The 20,148-nt window shown below is 42.2% G+C and overlaps 1 protein-coding gene across 3 annotated transcripts in view; it reads right to left on the bottom strand.

Moving 5' to 3' along the window:
- cadm1b (cell adhesion molecule 1b) overlaps nt 1–20,148 on the bottom strand; it is a 179,071-nt gene that overhangs the window by 38,173 nt on the left and 120,750 nt on the right. For all 3 annotated transcript variants that reach the window (XM_086125020.1, XM_086125021.1, XM_086125019.1), the window contains 2 exons: nt 13,008–13,160; nt 10,879–11,016 (listed from right to left, as the gene is read on the bottom strand). In XM_086125020.1, coding sequence (XP_085981146.1) covers nt 10,879–11,016; nt 13,008–13,160 — 291 coding nt within the window. The remainder of the gene's footprint in view (nt 1–10,878; nt 11,017–13,007; nt 13,161–20,148) is intronic.

The raw sequence follows: 20,148 nt of genomic DNA on the forward strand, positions 1-20,148 counted from the left end.
TGTACAGATTAAAATTAGAGCTCGGAATCGCACCCAAAATCCGCGTTCTCTAATTGCGTCGGCAGCGGCGAATGAGTGCAAGCTGGATTCGAAACCCAATTAGGAAATGGAGATTTTGGGTGCGGACCTGATTTATACTGCTCGTGGTCTTGATTTTTGGAAAAAGAAATTACCACACAAAATGCAATTTATAGTACAGTCCGACTTTTTTGGGGTTTTTTTCTTCTTCATGAAGCATTTTTTGATTGGTGCTACAGTCATACCTCGGTTTTCAAACTTAATCCGTTCCAGATGGCTGTTTGAAAAGCGATTTATTCGAAATCCGAAACTATTTTATTACCCCTTTATCAGGGGCTAATACAGATTTGCATAAATCACAACAAACACGTCTGCTCACAATGAACGAGGACGTGACGCTTCCTCGTGGAAGGAAGCCGAGGAGTTGAGTGGCGTATTCGGGTTTGCTCAGTTTGGTCGAAAACCGGTTTTCGGTCGTAATCCGATGCATAAAAATCTCAAATTTTCTGGTCGAAATCCGATTTGGTCGATAACAGAGACGTTCGAAAACCGAGTTGACTGTACTTCAAACTCTGGAGTGACTTAAGAGTCAAAAGATTCCACTAAACGGATGTCCTGAAATATACTAAAAAGATATCAGATTAAGTGACATGCTAGTATGCGAGACTTTAGTAAACCTACTGTAAATTAAAAACGGAGGGGGCAAAAAAAGCCATTCTGCTGCAGACTGAGAAGAAATGGGCTGATATTCAGGTAGGTCAGTGGTTAACTGCTGAAAAAAATATTTTAAACCCCGTCATTGCACAAAGTTGCATATTCAGCGAGTGATTCATAAAGAGCACATTTGGTGTCAAGTAGCCTTTACATTGAATTTCGGAGATAGAGAGGATTTAGACGATTCTTAAAGGAGCAAGTGGGTCATATGAGGCTGATAATTAGTGGCCTTTACAGCGTTAGGGCAGAGTGTTGTTGGGGTTGGGTGTCGGGGCGGGGGCAAACCGGCAGTAATCTGCCATCCGTTCGACCCTGCGGAGCTGTCAGAGAGGGACTTCATTTAAAGAGCATTACAATGCCACGGGGGCAGCGCATTAGCCGCAGTGCTGAGTACGACGCTTTCCTCGCACTTAATGAAGTGGGGAAATAATTACCCCCACCCCCACTCTGACCGTCGCACTTTCATGGTCACAAGGGGAACCCCCGAAGGACTCAAACACTTGATGATGATGATGATGCCAACACACTGACAATATGGATGGGTATTAAGGTAACACACACCGGCCCACCGAAGACCCGCTCTGGGCTTCATGCAGTGAGATTTGTAAATGGTCAGTGTACTTGAGCACTATTCCGAATACAACATGCAACAAGGCACAGAAATCAGCGAGTTTTCTTTTGGTTCTTTCTTGCAGAGCTCACGGGAAGCGATTCATTGCTTAATCAGTTTTAGTATGATTGTGTGCAAAACATCCACCGTTGTAATTGGTTGAACAATCACATGTTGTCAGGGCATTTTTAAATCATTTAAAATGTTCGCACGTTTTTGCAGCAAGATATTTGGAAGGATTTGAAAAGGATGATTATTATATATTTTTTTTCACGTGATGAAAACCTCTGTGATAATTTGGGACAAGATATGTCAAACTGACCTTTCATGGAGGCGACGTAAAATACTTTCGTATTTAGACGATACTTTCGTATTTTACGTCGCCTCCATGAAAGGTCAGTTTGGATTCATCATTGTGTGCGTGTTATTTTTTAGGGGGGTGGAGGGTAGAGAAATACCCCCCCCCCCCAAAAAAAGCATTACTATAATAATCAATATTCTGAAAATAAAATGCCTAATTCCTATAACAATAAAAAATGATGACTTTTGTGTTTCTCAATATTTCTTGGAAAATTGACTGAAGTGAAATATTGTTGTGTGGGGTGCGGGGGGGGGGGCATGAGTGCTCTTATGTTATAGCATGTAATGGCTGATATACTAAACTCAGATTCGGGAATATTATGAAAATAATGGAAATAATTTATTTACTACCCTTTTGAAATAATGTAAAAATATAATTATTAATTTAATGTTTGAATCAATTGAGTTCGAAGCAATAAACTCTTGCCTTTATCCGTTTGAGTACACTGGATCACAGCAATTTTTTTTTTTCCCGGGCATATTTTCTTTGGAACAAGGAAGAGCCAAATTATGAAATGTACAGGTGTCTACTAGACATTAAAATTCATGGCGTCACGTATTGTAACTCTGAACGTGGGTGTTTTAACATTAGTGCAGAAACAAAAAGTCTGCTTCTGGTATGGAGATTTGAGCTTTTCTGAGTTGCGTTTTGAGGACGAGGATCGGAGAGTATACTTATCAATGTTGAGGCTTGTCAATTATCAACGTCATCCATGTGCAGATGAAGCGAAAGAAAAGATTGAAAACCCCCCCAGCTGCAAATCAAAACCGTCGCAGGGACTTGAATCTAAATGCGGACCGGATTTGAGTGTCGTAGCGCAGGCGCCTAATCAAAACACACTTGTGAGCATTAACCACTGATCAATCCCAGCACAATCAAGCATAACCTCTGCCAGGGTGACACTTGCCGCTGTCAAACGCTGTCTGAACAGAATATTGAATTAGGAAATCAGACGGCCTTTCAGATGACGGGTTGGCAAAACAAGCTCAAAAAACATTGCGCGAGTAAATTTAATGTTGACACCAATATTCCAAACAAACTTCTGTTTGTTTGCAAAACATGTTTTTTAAGATGTCAAAGTTAAAGCTACAACTCAACATCGGACTATTCCAGTTCTTTGCCTTAAAAATATGTTTTGTTCATGAGTGTGAGTGCGACAAGTCAGTGGGGACGTGCTTGAAGTACGGAAGCTGCTAGAAAAATACTTTTGTTTCAATTTTGACGACAGCCACAATAAATAAATAAATCGGCCTGACCAGATAAAATCCGATTACTGTACCGCAATTTCTGGACTCTACTTTTTTCACATGCTTTGAATGCTGTGGCTTAAACAATGATGCGGCTAATTTATGGATTTTTATGTGCTAACGAGCTTCATATCGTCAATACAGGGCTAGTTTTGGTGAACTAAATAAAATAAAATAAAATAAAATACAAGAGAGTTTTTAAAAAACATGAACTAAATTTTACATTCATAATACCAACTGAAACGAACTCAAGCAATTTTTTTTTTTTTTAAAAGATGGACCAACAGACAGACTGATTGACAGACCGACAGACAAGCAAACAGACCGACCGACAGACAGATAGGTGGATAGGCACTTGTAAAACCTATAAAAACAAAACCAAAAAAAATTATAAAAATCAACTAACTCACTCTGAAAACTATTAAAACTAACTAACTAACTAGTGGGATTTGAAACACAAAGGTCAAACCACTAAAAACTAGCCATCATGAAAAATCGAAAACTATGATGCCCCTGGTCGTGTCATCGTGTGTGTTCAGACGAGCTAGTTGTGCACTTGATATTGCCTCGGTTGCCTCAGGACACAAGTATAGTAATCAACCATCAGTCCTACACACAATCGACAAGCAATTGATTGATTGGAATGGCCCTCCACTGTCTTCAATTATCTTGGCTGAATGCCATCCAGTCGTTCAGGCGTATTGTGGAAAGAAAATGCAGAGCATCGTATCCGACATCTTGTCGTCTCAAAGCTCAGGAACCACGCGGAACATTTTGAGACATGGCCTCAGGAGTAATATTAAGACACACAACAAAAACACAGCACACACTACAGTATTTTTGCAAAACTTTTACTTCTAATCCTTCTACGAAGACTACTTGTATTGATTTAGTGCGCTGAATATGAAGCACTGTTTTCCGAATGAGCAAAACATTAAGACAGTTTATGATTTCATCCTCTGCAGGCTGTTTCACATCCCCACCCGCAAATCATAAACATTATTCAGACAAGGAAATCAATTCTGTAAGAGACCAGCAGCAGACAAGCTTGTTTCCACATTATTTCAATCATTCTGCTGCTGTAATTTATGTTAATTTTGCCACCTAGTGTGCTGATTCTCTCTCTCCGGGACCAGAACCTGCCAATGGCAATCCTACCAGCTTGATTATTGATTGCAAAGCCAATACTATCACTGATGCTGAAATCAACCAGCAGTTTTCTTTGTCTATCCTGCCAAAAATGGTGGAAATATTGACTGTGTGCTATGTCACTCCATCACTGTGGGGAAATTAAGCTTCATACAACGCAACACAAGATAGTCACCACACTGCATGTGTTACCACCTTATTGTTGATGTGACGCAATAAAATTTCCCTCAAGTTCTGATACATTTCACTCCAATTACAATACATTTAATCGAATTATGAGACAAAACAATTCACATCAATGGTATAATACTATTCACGCCGATTACAACGCAATAAGATCTTTTCAAATGACGATAGAAAATACGATTTACTCCGATTGTGATATAATATGATTCGCTCTCGTCATATCATTACCTCAAAATTCAATACAATACTTTTAGTCTAATTTTCATACAGTATAATTTACTCCAATTATAAGCTGATTTTCACCAAGTATGATAAAATCACCGTATTTTCAGGACTATAAGGCACACCTTCAATAAATGGCCGATTTTTAAACTGTTTTCATATGTAGGGCGTACCGCATTATAATGCACACAGAATAGAAGCTAAAATAGTGGCTTTGGTTGCGTTGTGCATCCCCTAGACTATAGTGGATGCACAGTGACTAGACGGAGCTATGCTAAAGGGAATACAATACAGCTTTATTTATATAGCGCTTTCACAACCGCTGAACCTGTAACAAAGCGTTTTACAGACCATGTAAAATACGTCAGAGAAATCAGAATATTGATCCATGTATAAGGTGCATCATATTATAAGGCAGACTGAGAAAATCTTAATCGTGTGGAAAATACGGTAATTCACTAGAAATCGGCCATGAAGAATACAAATATGATACAATATCATCCCCTTCAATCACAAAATGATTCACTCCGATTAGTATGCGATTCTTTGCAATTAGGACATGATAAGGACACGATTTACTCCAATTACCATATGACACGATAAGAATGAGATAAGATAAAATTTTGTCTGCACTCACACTCCAAGGACAATGTGGTTAACTCCAAACATGATGTGATGTAATCCAATTCAAATCCACTTGACTCAAATTCTGACACAATTCCCTCCATACAATTCGCTTAGTTTGACATGATACGCTTCACTCCAATTACGACAATTGTTAATTACGATATGATTCTGCATGAATGTCAATACTGTATGTCTGAAGCATTGATGTGTATAGTCCCCCAGACCCTATTCCTCATCATTGTGGATAACTATTTTAGATCTATAATGATTTATGTATACTCTAAGAACAGCTTTCTCAATCGTGCAAAAAGTGAAAATACTTTCAGCTCAGTCGTGATTATATTTAAACTACAAGCTGTAATGACGATAATGGCATTCAATGTCCCACAAGTCTTCATCCATCAACTGGACCTTGTCTAAATATTTCGTCTGATGACAAAACCAATGAATTTGATAACAGGCTTGCACAGATCCACTCTGGGTAAATGCGAAAGAGCAAAAATGAATATTCCTCCCCTTGCTGCGCACTAATGAAAAACTGATGACCCTTAATCATAACTGAGAAGACGATTCCACACCGCGAGGTTCTACTTCTGTGCACTAGCCCAAGATGCGGAAATGAAAATGAAACACAAAAATGTGAATTCATAACAATGACTGCGAGTTTGCCGTGTCTAGAGCAGTGGTTTTAACCTGTGTTTGATCGAATCGGTGAGTCAGTCTCAGGGGTTCGACAGCGCTTCTGCCATGGAGTTTAAGACACACCCGACTCAACATGTCAATTAGTTATGACACGCCCGCCTGGCCATCACTGGCTGGTTCATTTTGTGCACAATTAAAAAACATATACTTTATACTTATACAAAGAGTTTTTAGTTTTTTTCCGTTTTTAAAAAATGCGTTTTTTATGTCTTGCATTTGTAACTAACTAAATAAATAAATAAATAAAACAACTTTCTTTTTTTCACAAATGAAGGGTGAATGTGCATATATGAACTGGTTGGGTTTGGTACCTATAACAAGGTTAAGAACCACTGGTCCAGAGTCTTTCAAGGCAACACAAACAGAATTATCGCCGTGACATTCCATCAGAATATAACTTGTTTAACACAACCGTGAGAGTAAATATTTGGGGAATTTGAAATCACACCACGAGCCACAGAAGCTGATGATTTATGAGAAACATTCAGCAACAAGAAGCTCTTAACGGGTGGCTTGATCAGTGAGTTCTTCTGCTGAGCAAGCAAAAACAATAAATAAAAAAATAGAATGGCTCTCAGGGGAGCGAAGGCTAACTTAGCTAAGGCCAAACAATCCTCAACAAGTTCATCTGAGGCTTTTCAATAAAAAATCTTGGCACTCTCTATCTGCCCAATGTGGGTGATCATTGCCCCTCTTGCAAGTGGACCGTAACAACAAACAGACCTCAAAGCAAAACCTCTCACCCTCAGGTTTTCATTTTTGGACCCAGTGACCAAGGGCCTATGTTTAATTGTGCCACTGGCACACACCCCTCACCCCCACCCTCGTCTCCTGTTTTCGGGAGCTAGGTGGTGGTCTCCATTGTTTGACCGCAAAATATCACTCATATACCAAAAACCACCACAGTGTGGACCTCATTCAGAAAATATCCAAATTATGTAACAGACGAGCACAAATTTATTTTCCATTAAATTGTACTTGTAATATTTTTGTAATTAAAACTATTAGAATATTTTGCATTGTATTAACTAGTTTCTAATGAAAAGTAAGATTTTGTCCTCAAAAATGTATTCTCTTAGTTATATTTTAATTTACATCACAACTGTAAGTACAACTTTAATCTCACATTTATTTATTTATTTTTTTACTGGGTTCGTTTAGGAATCAGTTTTTGCGCCGTTGTGGGAGTGAATTCAGCCGACTTAATTCCTGGCCAGTGGAAGCCACTCCTCTCATTACCTTTAAACTCGGTGCATGAGAGGCGCACAGTCTATATGGCAGAATCATAATGGACACACTGGAGTCCAAAATATGTGCAAAGTATGTTTGTAAGGAACTGAAAGATCTCCACCTGTGGATTATATAAAGTTGGCCACTGTGAAATTGGCACTTGGAGAGTGCGTTCCACCCCCGATCGTGCGTCAGAACAGTCAGTCCTCACATCGGCCTACTGTTTCGACAAATGATTGATCAATCTAATGTGTTGAAACGGCTTGCGCTCTTCAACGATCCAATTTTAATGGCCAGTATGCCGTCTTTTTTTTTCTCTCTCCTTAAAAATCAGTCTTTTGGAGTTGCATGTACCCTCCTATCGTTAGTTAGTTAGTTAGTTAGTTCCGCCCGCTCCTATTTGGAACATTGGGCGACGAGCCTCCTCCATTTGTTCCGGTCACTGGCGACCTTTCTTGCTCCATGCCAGCTGACACCCATCTCACTGAGGTCTTCTTTGGCAGTCTGTCGCCACGTCTTCTTTGGCCTACCTCTCTTCCTCTTTCCACCCTCTGGCATCCAGTCCATGGCCACACTTGCCGGTCTCTCTCTTGGCAGCCGGAGTACGTGGCCGATCATTTTCCTTCTCCTTTCAGAGACAATGTCTGACAGTTCAGCCACTCCTGCCCTCTTCATCACCTCCTCGTTGGTGATGTGGTCTCTCCATGAGATCCTCAGGATGGATCTCAGGCAACGCCGATGAAAGACATCTAACTTGTTGGTAATGTTGGCTGTCTTCATCCATGTCTCACAGGCGTAAATCGCTGTTGGGATAACCACTGACATATAGAGGCGTAGCTTGGTGGTCGTAGTGATGGCTTTCGATGACCAGATGTTGCGGAGGCGTTGGAACACTCCCGCAGCTTTACCAAGTCTACTGTTGACGTCTTTCTCCACACCACCTGTATTTGAGATGTTACTCCCAAGATATGTGAAGCTGTCAATGTACTCTATGTCATGTTGGTGTAGAGTGAGTGGTTGAAGGTGTTGGTGCTGTCCGACGGCCATGGCCTTGGTCTTTTCCTGGCTAATTCGTAAACCGACCTTAACTCCGTGCTCATGCAGATTGTTGGTCAACTCCTGGAGTGCGGGCTGGGTGTGACTTAACAGAGCCAAATCATCTGCAAATTCCAGGTCAGCTAGTCTGCTCCCTCCCCACTTGATACCAACTTCTTCCCCTGTGATGGACTTCCTCATCACAAAGTCAATTATGATGATGAAGAGTAGGGGTGACAGAATGCAACCCTGTCTTACACCAGTGACAATGTCAAAATCATCAGTTGTGCCACTGTTGGTTTTGACACAACAGGTTGAGTTGTGGTACAATGACCTGAAGATGTTGATGTACTTGAGGGGTACACCATACAGCTGGACGATCTGCCACAGTGACTCCCGGTGGATGCTGTCGAAGGCTTTCTTGAAATCGATATAGTTGATCATGAGTGGTGTCTGAAGTTCTTGGCACTGCTCTATGATGTTTCGAAGGGTAAAGATCTGTTCGGCGCAAGACCTTCCCTTCCTGAAACCGGCTTGCTCTTCCCTCAAGATGTTATCCACTTCATCTTTAAGGCGATGTAGCAGGACACTGCAGAATACCTTGCTGGGGATTGACAGCAGTGTAATGCCCCGCCAGTTATTGCAGTCTGCGAGGTTTCCCTTCTTAGGAAGTGTGACAATGACCCCACGTCTCCAGTCGGCAGGAACCTCTTCAGCATGCCAAATCAGGTTGAACAGGTGGGTAAGGCTCTCCACAACAGCGTCTTGGCCGTGTTTCAACATCTCGGCAGCTACCTCATCGAGTCCCGGTGCCTTGTTGTTCTTAAGGCCCTTGATTGCTCTGGCAACCTCAGTCTCGGATATCTCTTTCGATGTAATATTTAGAGCTGGAGCTGGTGTCTCTTGATCGAAATTGAAGAGCACGGGAGGCATTGGTTGGTTGAGAACCTCCCTGAAGTGTTCCAGCCATCTTGCTTCTTGCTCCTCGTCGCATAGAAGTGTCCTGCCATCCTTGCTCCTGATTGGCACGCTAGAGCTGCTCCTGGAGTTGGTTAGCTCCCGCACGATCTTGTATAGGGTCGTCGTGTTGTTGTTCTCGGCTGCTTCCTGTGCCTCTCTTGCTTTCTCTTCTAGCCACTGTCTTTTATCCTTCCTGCAACTCTTCTTCACTGCCCTGTCCAAGCGCCTGTACTCCTCGTCTTCCATCCTCCAGCTCCGGAGCCTCCTCTTTTGTTCTCTTTTTATCTTGGCCACTTTCCTTTCATCAATCAACTTCCAGGTGTTGTCTGTTATCCATCTCTCTTTGTTGGTACCCCTCTTTCTGCCGATAACTGCTTCTGCAGTTTCAGCAATGGCACAAGAGAACATACTCCACTGCTCCTCAATGTTTGCAAGGTGTTGTGATACCTTGAGCTTCCTACTCAACTCCTCACAGAAGCTTTCTGAGATGTTGTTATCCTTTAGCTTGTCCACTGCGTAAGGTCTCTTGGGCTGCACCCTTTTCACCTTCTTCAGCTTCAGCTTGATTTTACTCACCACAAGGAAGTGGTCTGAACCCACATCTGCACCTCTGTGGGAGCGAACGTCGAGCAATGACGAGCGCCACCTTGTGTTGATGCAGATGTAGTCCAGTTCGTTCTGGGTCCCGCCACCAGGTGAAACCCAGGTTACTTTGTGGATCCGCTTGTGCTCAAAAAAGGTGTTGCCAATGCTGAGGCCGTTGGTACTGGTTAGCATCAACAGTCTCTCCCCGTTGTCGTTCGTGGAGCCTGCAGAACCATGTGGTCCAACTGTGGCATTCAGGCCCCTTCTGTCATTATCCAGTTTTGCGTTGAAGTCTCCAATCAGCATTTTGATGTCATGTCTGGGGATCTCCTCAAGCACGGTCTGGAGCTGGTTGTAGAAGGTGTCTTTATCGTCCGCTGAGGCAGCTTCGGTTGGGGCATAGACTTGTACGATGGTTACTTTGGCATATCTGGTGTAGAGCCTTGCTGTAATAATCCGTTCATTCACCGGCTTCCATCCAATCAATGCTTTTGCTGCACTATTGGAGAGGATGATGCCGACTCCATGGGAATGGTGGTCTTGCTTCCCAGAGTACAGAAAAGTTGCTCCATCAACCACGAGACGCCCTTGCCCCGTCCACCTCATTTCACTAACGCCTAAGATGTCCAGGCGATAGTCCCTCATATTCTTCAGCACCTGGTCCATGCGACCAGACTGGAACATTGTGCGCACATTCCAGGTGCCTACTCTGGTGTTGGTTTTGGTTCCAAAGATCGGGGTCATCAGGGGTCGGGCTTCCTGCTGGATTTCACCCGGCCCCGTCATAGATACATCCAAGGATGTGCCGTCTCTTCTTCGCCGTGGTTTACCGGAATGGCTTCCTCTCGTCGTTTCTGTAACAGGTTTTATTTTACAGGGTGAGGTTGTTAACCTCACGCCCAACCCCCAACCTGGAGGACCAGTTGGATGCAGTTTAACGTCGTACCCAGGACTTACCCTCCTATCGTATACATCACAAATAAAGTCGAAGGGGAGTCTTAAGAGGTACATACTGTACTAAACGTCAATGTAATATGAAAAAAAGTGCCAGAGGAGGTAGGGAGTGCATATGCTACTAAGATACTAATCACGGAAAATAATTTGCTCCTCTGCTCCAACCATCAACCACCATCCACGTATATGTTGTATGAGGCGCATATTTTTCTCAGATGCAGCTGCTAGTGGCAGGCAAGAGGGCATGAAGTCATGTTGAGACTTGAATTTGGACCTACCTGTCATTTCCTCATCTCCTTTCATCCATCTGATGGAGGCTGCTGGCTTGCTGCCGCTGGCCGTGCAGGTTAGCTCCGTCTCGTTGCCCTCGCTGACCACGTCCTCGCGGCTCTCGATGATAGGGCTTCCCGGGGGCACTGATGCAAAAAATAACGGCTTCAGTTATGAGCATGCACATGCTCGTATATTGGACAAGGATACACAGGATGGATAATAAAATACAAGCGCCAATTGCCTTATGAATACTTTGACAACCCACGTGACTTTTGTATAACCTCTCAAATTTGAAATTTAGGAACACAAACCAATGGAAAAATCAAACCACTGCATCGTGCCTGCTTGGAGTTATAATAGTTTGGGAATTTCACGTTTTAGTTTTTATTTCAGTTTGACTTTTGTTTTATAAATTCCTGTGTGGAGTTTGCCTGTTCTCCCCGTGCCTGCGTGGGTTTTCTCCGGGTAGTACGGTTTCCTTCCACATTCCCAAAACATACACACAAGGTTAATTGATCACTCTAAATTGTCCCTGGTTGTTATTGTGAGCATGGATCGTTGCTCGTCTCTGTGTGCCCTGCAATTGGCTGGCAACCGGTTCAAGGTGTCCCCCGCCTACTGCCCAAAGACAGCTGGGATAGGCTCCAGTATCCCCGCGATCCTCGTGAGGATCAGCGGATCAGAAAATGGATTCACACCAAAAGTTGATTTCAGAAATTAATTTACAAATTTCAAAACAAATGACATTTTTGCAATAATTATAGCTCGTTTTAGATTTGTGAAGTTGAAATTTTGTTGAAGCCAGTTGTCGTTTCTTGAAAGCACTTTTTTTTTGATTTATTTTTTCATCCGTTTTCATGAACGATAATAACCTTGCTCTGCGTACTGTATGTCCTACTGTAAGTTGCAAAAGCTTGACACTTCAATCATACAATTACGATAAATGTTACTAAGGTGGAAATTCAGTACAATAAAATTCTATCAACAGTTTCCAGCACAAACTTTATTATTAAGTTCTTTCCAGTGTGTCCTTGTGGCCCAAACAAGTTTGAAAAGTTTGCTGCATTCGCCTTTGAACGCTTCAGATGAACTCACAGAAAAGGATGAATAAGTCAAGATTTAAATATGAAATAAATTCTTCGCGCATCAAGCCAAATAATTCCTCCATGCATTGAACGCAGGATACTCTTCCCTTATTCCTCAAATTAGTCATCGGGCTGAACTCTCGTCGCTTGAAAGCCAAAAGTCAGAGGGGGGTTCATTCCAAGGACTCTTCAATGCAACCCTCAGTTTAGGAGAAAAATGCTGCCACTGTCGGCCTCAATTGTACAAGAAAAGCAATTACTTTAAAGGGCTTTTAATTCCTTTCAATCACCGCCGGGATGTTGGCGTGTATAATGAAGCTTAACTAGAATCATTTTGCCCCAAAGCATCACAGTGAAGGCACAGCTGACTCTCAAAAGGGAATGGTTTGGGAACAGCCAAGTCAACATTCACTGGAATTCACACAGTCAACACAGCTGCCAAGACCGACGCGGCAGACGCCATCGGTTTGAGCATCTGCTCCTTTTTCGCACTGAGGGCCCTTAATTGGCTGACATTTTGTTTCGGTTGCTAAAGATGACTGGATCAAAGATGACTACTATCCATAATGCAGCAAGATAAGATTAAAAAAAAAAAGAAAAGAAAAGTAAGTCAACGAAGTTGTGGGAGGGAGCGCATGTGGTGCACATGAAAGGAAAGATGACAAAACTCCAAAGACGAATGGGAAGGAGTGCATACGAAGTGACATGTAGGGTTAAGGGGGATGAGAGGGACTGACACAACTAAGGCACGGGGAATGATAAAATATAAAAAGAGGAGTGAGAGCAAGTGCATCGACTGCACCCAAATATTAAGATAAAAAAATGTGAGGGAGTGCATACTGTACACTTCACATGTGAGCTGTACGGAAGGAGGGGGCGGGGCCGGAGGGAGTGCATACGCTACCTGACACTAGTAAGATTTAAAAAAAAATAAGTTTGACAGAATGAGCGGGAGGGCGTGCATACTAAACATTTCACAAGAAAAGTTAAAAAAATAAATAAAACAAAATCAAAACAGTGAGGCACACGTACCGGTGCCTCAGACCTACCAAGGACGGTGATGTCGGCGTAGGCCTCCTGAGGGGGGTCAGTGTAGAGCTGGCAGACGTAGCGTCCGTCGTCGGAGAGCGACACATTGGACAGGGACACCCGCAGTTCGTTGTCAGAGAAATTCATCAGCTGGAACCGGCTGTCCTTCAGGGCTGTGAGCGGGGGGCACAGGACAGACACATCATGAGAAGCCAAGTAACAACGTGAGAAAAAGGTTCTGGCTCAAAATGAGCGCGAGGGGGCAGGAAGACAAAAGAGGCAGAGGGCGAAAATGAGATGGGGAGGAGCGCAAGACGCTCTGCAAGCTCTCTCCTTAATTGAGTCAAAGAAAAGTCGGCTTCAAAGTGATTCATACGATTGGATTTATAAAGTAGCTTCACAGTCGGAGAAGCACTCGCCAAGACAGGAACGTGAGAGGGGCAGTCATGAGGGCTCCTAACAAGCAGGCAACTCTTAAAACAGACTGCCGCTCCTTGTCGTGTATGGGTCCAATTCGCTTCAATTCGAAAAATATGAATACATTAAAGCTACTGAAGAAAAAAAAACCTTAAAAACGTTTCAGCAGCTTGTTTTGTTAAAATTCTTAGTCCACATTAAAATGCATTGACAGGCGCACGCCAAAGCAACAGGTGGCACCCTACGACTTCAATGTAAGGCCGACAGTCAGAAGCACGAAGAAAGCCGTTGGAGGAAAAGGCAGAAGAACAACAGCTGATCAGGGAAAGGGGGGAAATGATCATGTCTCTTCAGTATAAAGATAACACGAAAAATGAGCTAACTTTGTGGTAAACGCAGTCATCAAGGTCAGACCGATACATTGTCAGTTGACATGTACTGTATGCGTACCATGTTTGATTGTGAATATGTTACAAGTAGGATTAAAAAACGTGATAGAAGGGGTGGGACGGAGTGAACGCGCTACACGTTCCAATTAATATCAGGTCTGAGAGGAGCGTTGGGGGACTGCAAATGGTACATGTTGCAAATAAGCTAAAAAGTGACACCAAGTGCGGGATGGAGTGGGAAAGAGTACGTACGCTACACCTAGCAAATAAGAGACATTGTGTGAGGGAGCGCAGACTGCACATTTCGCATGTGAGATGAGCCATGTTTGGGCATGCATGCAGTGCATTTTACAAATAGGTGTGAGAGGAGAAGTTGGGGAGTGCACATGGTACAAGTTCCATGGAAGAAAAAGGGAGACGAAGGATTGGCGAGCATACGCTACATATAAAATGGAGGATTAAAAGAATGAAAAGGAGTGCGCATGGTGCACATTGTAAGATCAAGTGAGAAGAGCGGCAGGAGGGGGTGCATGCTGTACCCATCCCAACTAAGAAAGTGAGAGGAGAGTTGCGAGGGAGTGATACATGTTCCGATTCATGTCACATGTGAGGGGAGGGATGTAGGAGTGCATACATTACGCTGTTACACCGTCTGTGTTTTTATGTTGTGTGCTGTGGTTATTATTTGACTTTATGCTGTTTTGTTCAGCGCTTTGTTGCAGCTGCAGCTGTTGTAAAAGCGCAATACAAATCAGGATGTATTGTATTGTACACATCGCAAGATAAAATGACATGAAGGCTGGGATGTAGTAAGAAGAGGAGTGAGAGGGAGTGCATACATAACACTTCACAAGTAAAACGAGGAGAGAGGAGGACGGAGCAAGTATACTATGCGGCACGAGTAAGACACAGTGAAAGGAAGGGGTGCATGCGGTGCTCCTTACAAGTGTGGGAGGACAGGTGAGGGACGGGGTGCAGACCGTACGAGTCACAAGTGAGATAAATAGCAAGATGAAGGGTGCAAGGGGGTGAGAGGAGTGCATACGGCACATGTAATATGCAAGTGGAAGAGTGAGAGGGAGTGCGTACGTGACACTTCAGCAGTAAGATTCGCCTTCAGTGTATGCGGCGTTGGGCACAAGTAAATAAGAGTGAGCAAATCAACGCCTGAATCATTAATTGCAAATGTATTTACGTGTGTTTTTCTGAAAGATATGCCTTCATCCCAACGATAGCAGACTTCGGGTCAATACCGATGGATTAAATTCTCGTCAACGTTACCATGCTCAGTTGAAGCCATCTTTTCATGCCAGTGTGCTCTTTTTATATAAACATCTTTGGCTGATTGGATCAGTGGGGGCTGCATTTGATGCTCTGACCTGAGCTCCTTATCAGGTCCTTTGCAGAGATAGCCAACTCCTTGCTGCTGCCGCCTCTTAAGGCGTTTTTGGTATTCCCATCAGGCTCGGCAGTTATTATCATGATCATTACTCAAGGTCTCGGGGCAGCATCGACATGAAATCTCATCTCCTCCCCCGATATAATTTGAGAGCTCTTGCGGAGGACTCAGAGGGGAACAACGTCGCACGTGTAACTTGGAGAGTCACAACACCTGATAGGGAGGGAAATCCTGACACCCCCGTGACGCCGGGTGGAAATTAAACAACAGCACGAGCAACGACGCGAGAGCTAAAGTGTTTACGAGTACACTTAAAAAATGTCTGTTCCTGCCATAAGGTTGTATAAGAACGTGGAATAATCACACACTTAAGGAAGAGTACGCATAGCATTAGCATATTAACTACGGTACTTGTCAAGTAGATCAAATTCAAAGTGGAACCTGTCCTTATAAAGGCATTCTAATTTAAAGTTCAAGTCAATTTCCAAGTATTTAAGCAATCTAAATTGTCTTATATTACTTTTATAGTAATATTTAGCTTTACATTTGATGTCATAGCAATTAGTAAGTGCTTAAACTGGATTTGGGAATTTTGTACATAAATGTTAAAAAAAAATCAGCTGACTGATAACAATTGTTTTTCTTGTTATTGGTTTGTTTACAAGCTACTTCCTGGCACATAAATACAATAAAAACAGACAATAAAAGTGACATTTATTAGCTAGCAGGCTATTTCCTGGTTTGTGTTACGGTAACGTTGTGGGTCTGTACGATTTTTGATTCTGGGACTCAAACAGGAAAAAAAATAAAACAAAATAGAAACAGTTGTGTGTAGGCTATTTCCTGCTTCACAGACTCAGATTTAAGATGGTGGGACTGCATGCATTTGGATTATCAGGCAGGAGGAACAGTTGACCCAAACTACAAAAACAGACAATTGATGTTTATCGGACCTGTTTGTTAGGTATCAGGTTCGTTGACTAGTAGACAGAGACAGTACTATTTGCATTTCAGAGCGAAAGGAACACAACCATCATGACCCCGCAAAAAATAAAAAAGTTACCATTCAGTTCAACGATGTCCTCTTGGCAAGGTCAAAATGAAAATCAAGGAGTGCATCCTCGACCTTCGTCAAGCCGAGAATCACCATTTACAAATTCCTACATATTGATTTGTCTGGAGGACACAAACTATGTTATACGTCTGGTATTGATGTAATTGTGCCTTTGTTCAGTTTTCTCTAAATATTGACCCAAAACATTAGCGAAACAAGGATGGTGTCCGACAAGGATCGCTACTAGGACTCCTTATTTTATGTCATTTGTTCGTCTGTCTGTCTGGCAATCCATCTATGTATTTATCAACCCACCTACCTTTGTGTTCATTTTGTTCATTATCTAAAAAAAAAAAAGTTTCTAACTTAATGTTGAGTTGTGAATCACTCCCTCTCGTTGCCTTAGCATTTGGTTGAATTACTTTGCGGCCACACAGACGTTTGAAACAAGATTGGGTAGGTTTTCAGCCATTTAAAATCTACCTTTTTCAAAGTCAGTCACCTTCAGAAACGCGCTGCAGTGAATAAATAACAGTGTCGCCTCATCCACAGAGACCCTCGGATAAACCTTCACAGATGTCAGCTCTGCCAAATTGCGTGTCATTTCGCATAGATCTCACCGAATAAACGCCTCGTTTCGACAAGACTGTCCCTGCCTCAACCTGTAAGGTGATTTTTATTTACTCGCAGCAGTATGAATGTGTTTTTTCGCTCCTGAGTGGTGGTGATCATGATGCTGTTGTGTGAATGGGTATCTGTCTTGCAAATTTGTATTCCTTTCTTCGAGAAGGGTATCTTTTTCAGCGATAGGCTACAGTACTGTTACAAATATAAAGTAGTATTTCGGAAAATACAAGTTCCCTACGTCGTGAAAGTATGAATGCACCATGCGTGCATTAGCATACGTGATTCTTGACATCTTAAAGCACTTTTCTGGGTTCTGTGTGAAAGGCTCAGTATGAAAAAAATGCACTCTATTGTATGCTGTGACAATATATTCTGCAACTGCCATGATGCTTTTGGAAAACCAGGACAAGACAGCACACGTCTTTTACTAGCAAAACTTGCGAGCTAACAGCTGGGCTGCATTATAGACACAAATGTTCTCCATCACCTTGAAGGCTGGCTCATATCCCAGACACAAACGAGAGAAACAAGCGCAAGTGGGGAAAGAAAAAACAAAACAAAAACGTGAAAAATAGACGAGGCCCATATGCTCATGCATAATCATAACATTCAATCTCCTAATCTAAGAGATTATCGTAAAATCGAACAGTGACAAGGACACAAAAGTATTCCCATTATGGCCCGGTGGAGAATTATCTCATATTAATCTCGCCTGCTTCCTGAGCTTAATGACTTGTGCTAAAGTGGCAAACGTCAAGGACAGATGGAAATCACGTTGTGCGCGCGTACGACGCAAAGAAGGCGGGCTCGGCAGCCGAAGCTTTCCAGCTGCTCATGTAATGGGTGACAAAACAAATCATTTCTTTTTCACAGGTGCGATTCACAAAAGATGTGAATCTCGTGACTAAAAAGGTGTTGGCATGGACAAAAATGCATACTTAAGAGAATCCCTGAAAGCAGGGGTCCCCAAACCCCGGGCCGCGAACTTCTACCGGTCTGTAGGTCATTTGGCACGCACAGAAAGAATAAATTAAAAATGACTTCCGTTTCATTCATTTCAGAATCTGAATGATGGTTTATTTTGAAAAATTGCGACATTTTCTGTTACATCAGTCTACAGTATGTCACTCTTGACGCAGGTCTTCTCGGCCACATTATAGGTTACCGCGAAAATGAAACCCAGGATTGAGTAAAACGAGAAAAAAAGGCAACCGTCTTTGGAAAGACCCAGCCAGGAGACAGAAGAGGAGCCTACGACTTCCAAGAAAAAGAAGGTTATATTTAATAGACAGTATCAGGAGTCTTACTTAACATACGGATTTATCTCCGGGAGATTCCCACCCACCAAGCCCACTCTGCATAATACGCAGCGATGGTGAGTCATATTTTTCATGCACTCTGTATTTGCGGTGTATCTTATTTTGAAGGCACGTTTAAATGTTACCATAGCGACCAGAGAGTGCTGCGGCCAGATAGGACGTTCCTCGAGTCATGATTGTGTCAAGAGTAACACACTGTAGACGGATGTAACGGAGAGCCCGGTAAATTTTCAAAATAAAACATCTTTCAGATTCCAAAATGAATAAAACGGAAGTAATGTAAGTTATTTATTCTTTCTGTGCGGCCCGGTACCAAATGACCGACGGACCGGTACCGGTCCACGGCCCGGAGGTTGGGGACCCCTGCTCTATAGTGTTCCTAAATGTGAGTGTGAGGCTCCAGCACGCCCCGCGGCACTCCTGAGTATAATCGGATTAGAAAATGGATTGATAATTTAAACACACCGTGTTCACAAATAAATATAAAATACATTTTAAAAAGAAATTGATAAAAGGTCTGTTGTCCACTCATTACAGTTTTGTTGAACAATCTCATAAAATTTTCAACAATGAATCGAGCTGTCTGTAATAAAGGCAGAAACCAAGCTCAAGGCCAACACAACCACCCTTTCAACAATTTGCTAAATCACCATTGAAACCATACATAGCCAATATGTCAGGATATTTGCCCAAAATACAGAAGGAGTATGGCAGATTTATTTCCATCAAGATCTGTGATAACCTTTTCTGAAAAATTAATAAGGAGGAGGCTCTGACTTGTGACCTACAAAGACGACTTATAAACCAGCAGTTTATTAACAGTGTGAGACTGGGCTGCACATCATCACCATCTCAAGACAATAAAATAAAAATGTGCTGTCGTTGCCATTCCATTTGAATGTAAAATAATCATTTTATAGCATGACAACAATGCAAAAAACATGCAAAATATGAAGTTGCATTGCTTCAATGCTTGCGGGAATGGATATACACTTTCCCGCTTCATATTCGCTTATGGAGTCAACTATTTGCGGTTTTTATTTCATTTTTTGAAAACTTTTGTAATCGATCCTCCGTTATTTACTGGCACCATCTTGTGGGATCTTCCTGCCAAGGAACAATGTTAAAGTAAGTTGAGGAGCTTCATTTAGTTTTTTGCTGCCATTGTGTTGTGGCAAATGTGGTCAAGTATAAACCTTGCTGGTGTGCAACAGTTGAAACATTCTTGACAGGTTTTGAGCAATGTTTTTATTATTATTTTTTTTAATTGTGTCATTTTAACAGTGGATTTCAGAGTTAAATATCATGGTGGGAAATTTACCAGTGCAGGTGAAACAAGCAGCTTATTACCCTGTGGTTATTTCTGTATGCTTGAAATAAATGATTGTACACCGCGTTCCAAATTATTCTGTAAATAATGTTTCTCTCAAATAGTCTACACAAATGCAACTCAGCATAATTTTCAAGCTCCCAATGATAACAGTATTTATGTCAATAATAAAAACATAATTGGTGTTCAAATGCACAGTTCCAAATTATTATGCACGGCACTGTGCACAACCAAACAGCAGCTTCGGGAGGCTATTCTGATATACTGCAAAAAGAAAATTCAAGCAGTGAATCTGCGAAATCTCAGTTCAATGGATGCAACACTTGAGAAGCTGCGATCAAATAAAAGGCCCAACGTTAAAATCGAACCTGACCTGTTTTTGGATTTCAGCAAATACAACCCCCAAAGGCTGCAAATACAACCGTCACAATTCACATTGAAAACATTAGTTATTCTGTAAAAGTTGATGACCTGAAAATTATGGTGAGTGCCATTTGTATCAGCGATTTATAAAAAACAGAAACATAATTTGCATAATAATTTGGAACACAGTGTGATAAATATTCACACGCAAACGCTGTAGGTACACACACAGACAGGTCGAACAATACTCAAGGGCTTTTTGC

This window comes from Hippocampus guttulatus, chromosome 12 (assembly GCF_054856545.1).
Source record: "Hippocampus guttulatus isolate MCC_2025c chromosome 12, RoL_Hgut_1.0, whole genome shotgun sequence".
NCBI lineage: Eukaryota > Metazoa > Chordata > Actinopteri > Syngnathiformes > Syngnathidae > Hippocampus > Hippocampus guttulatus.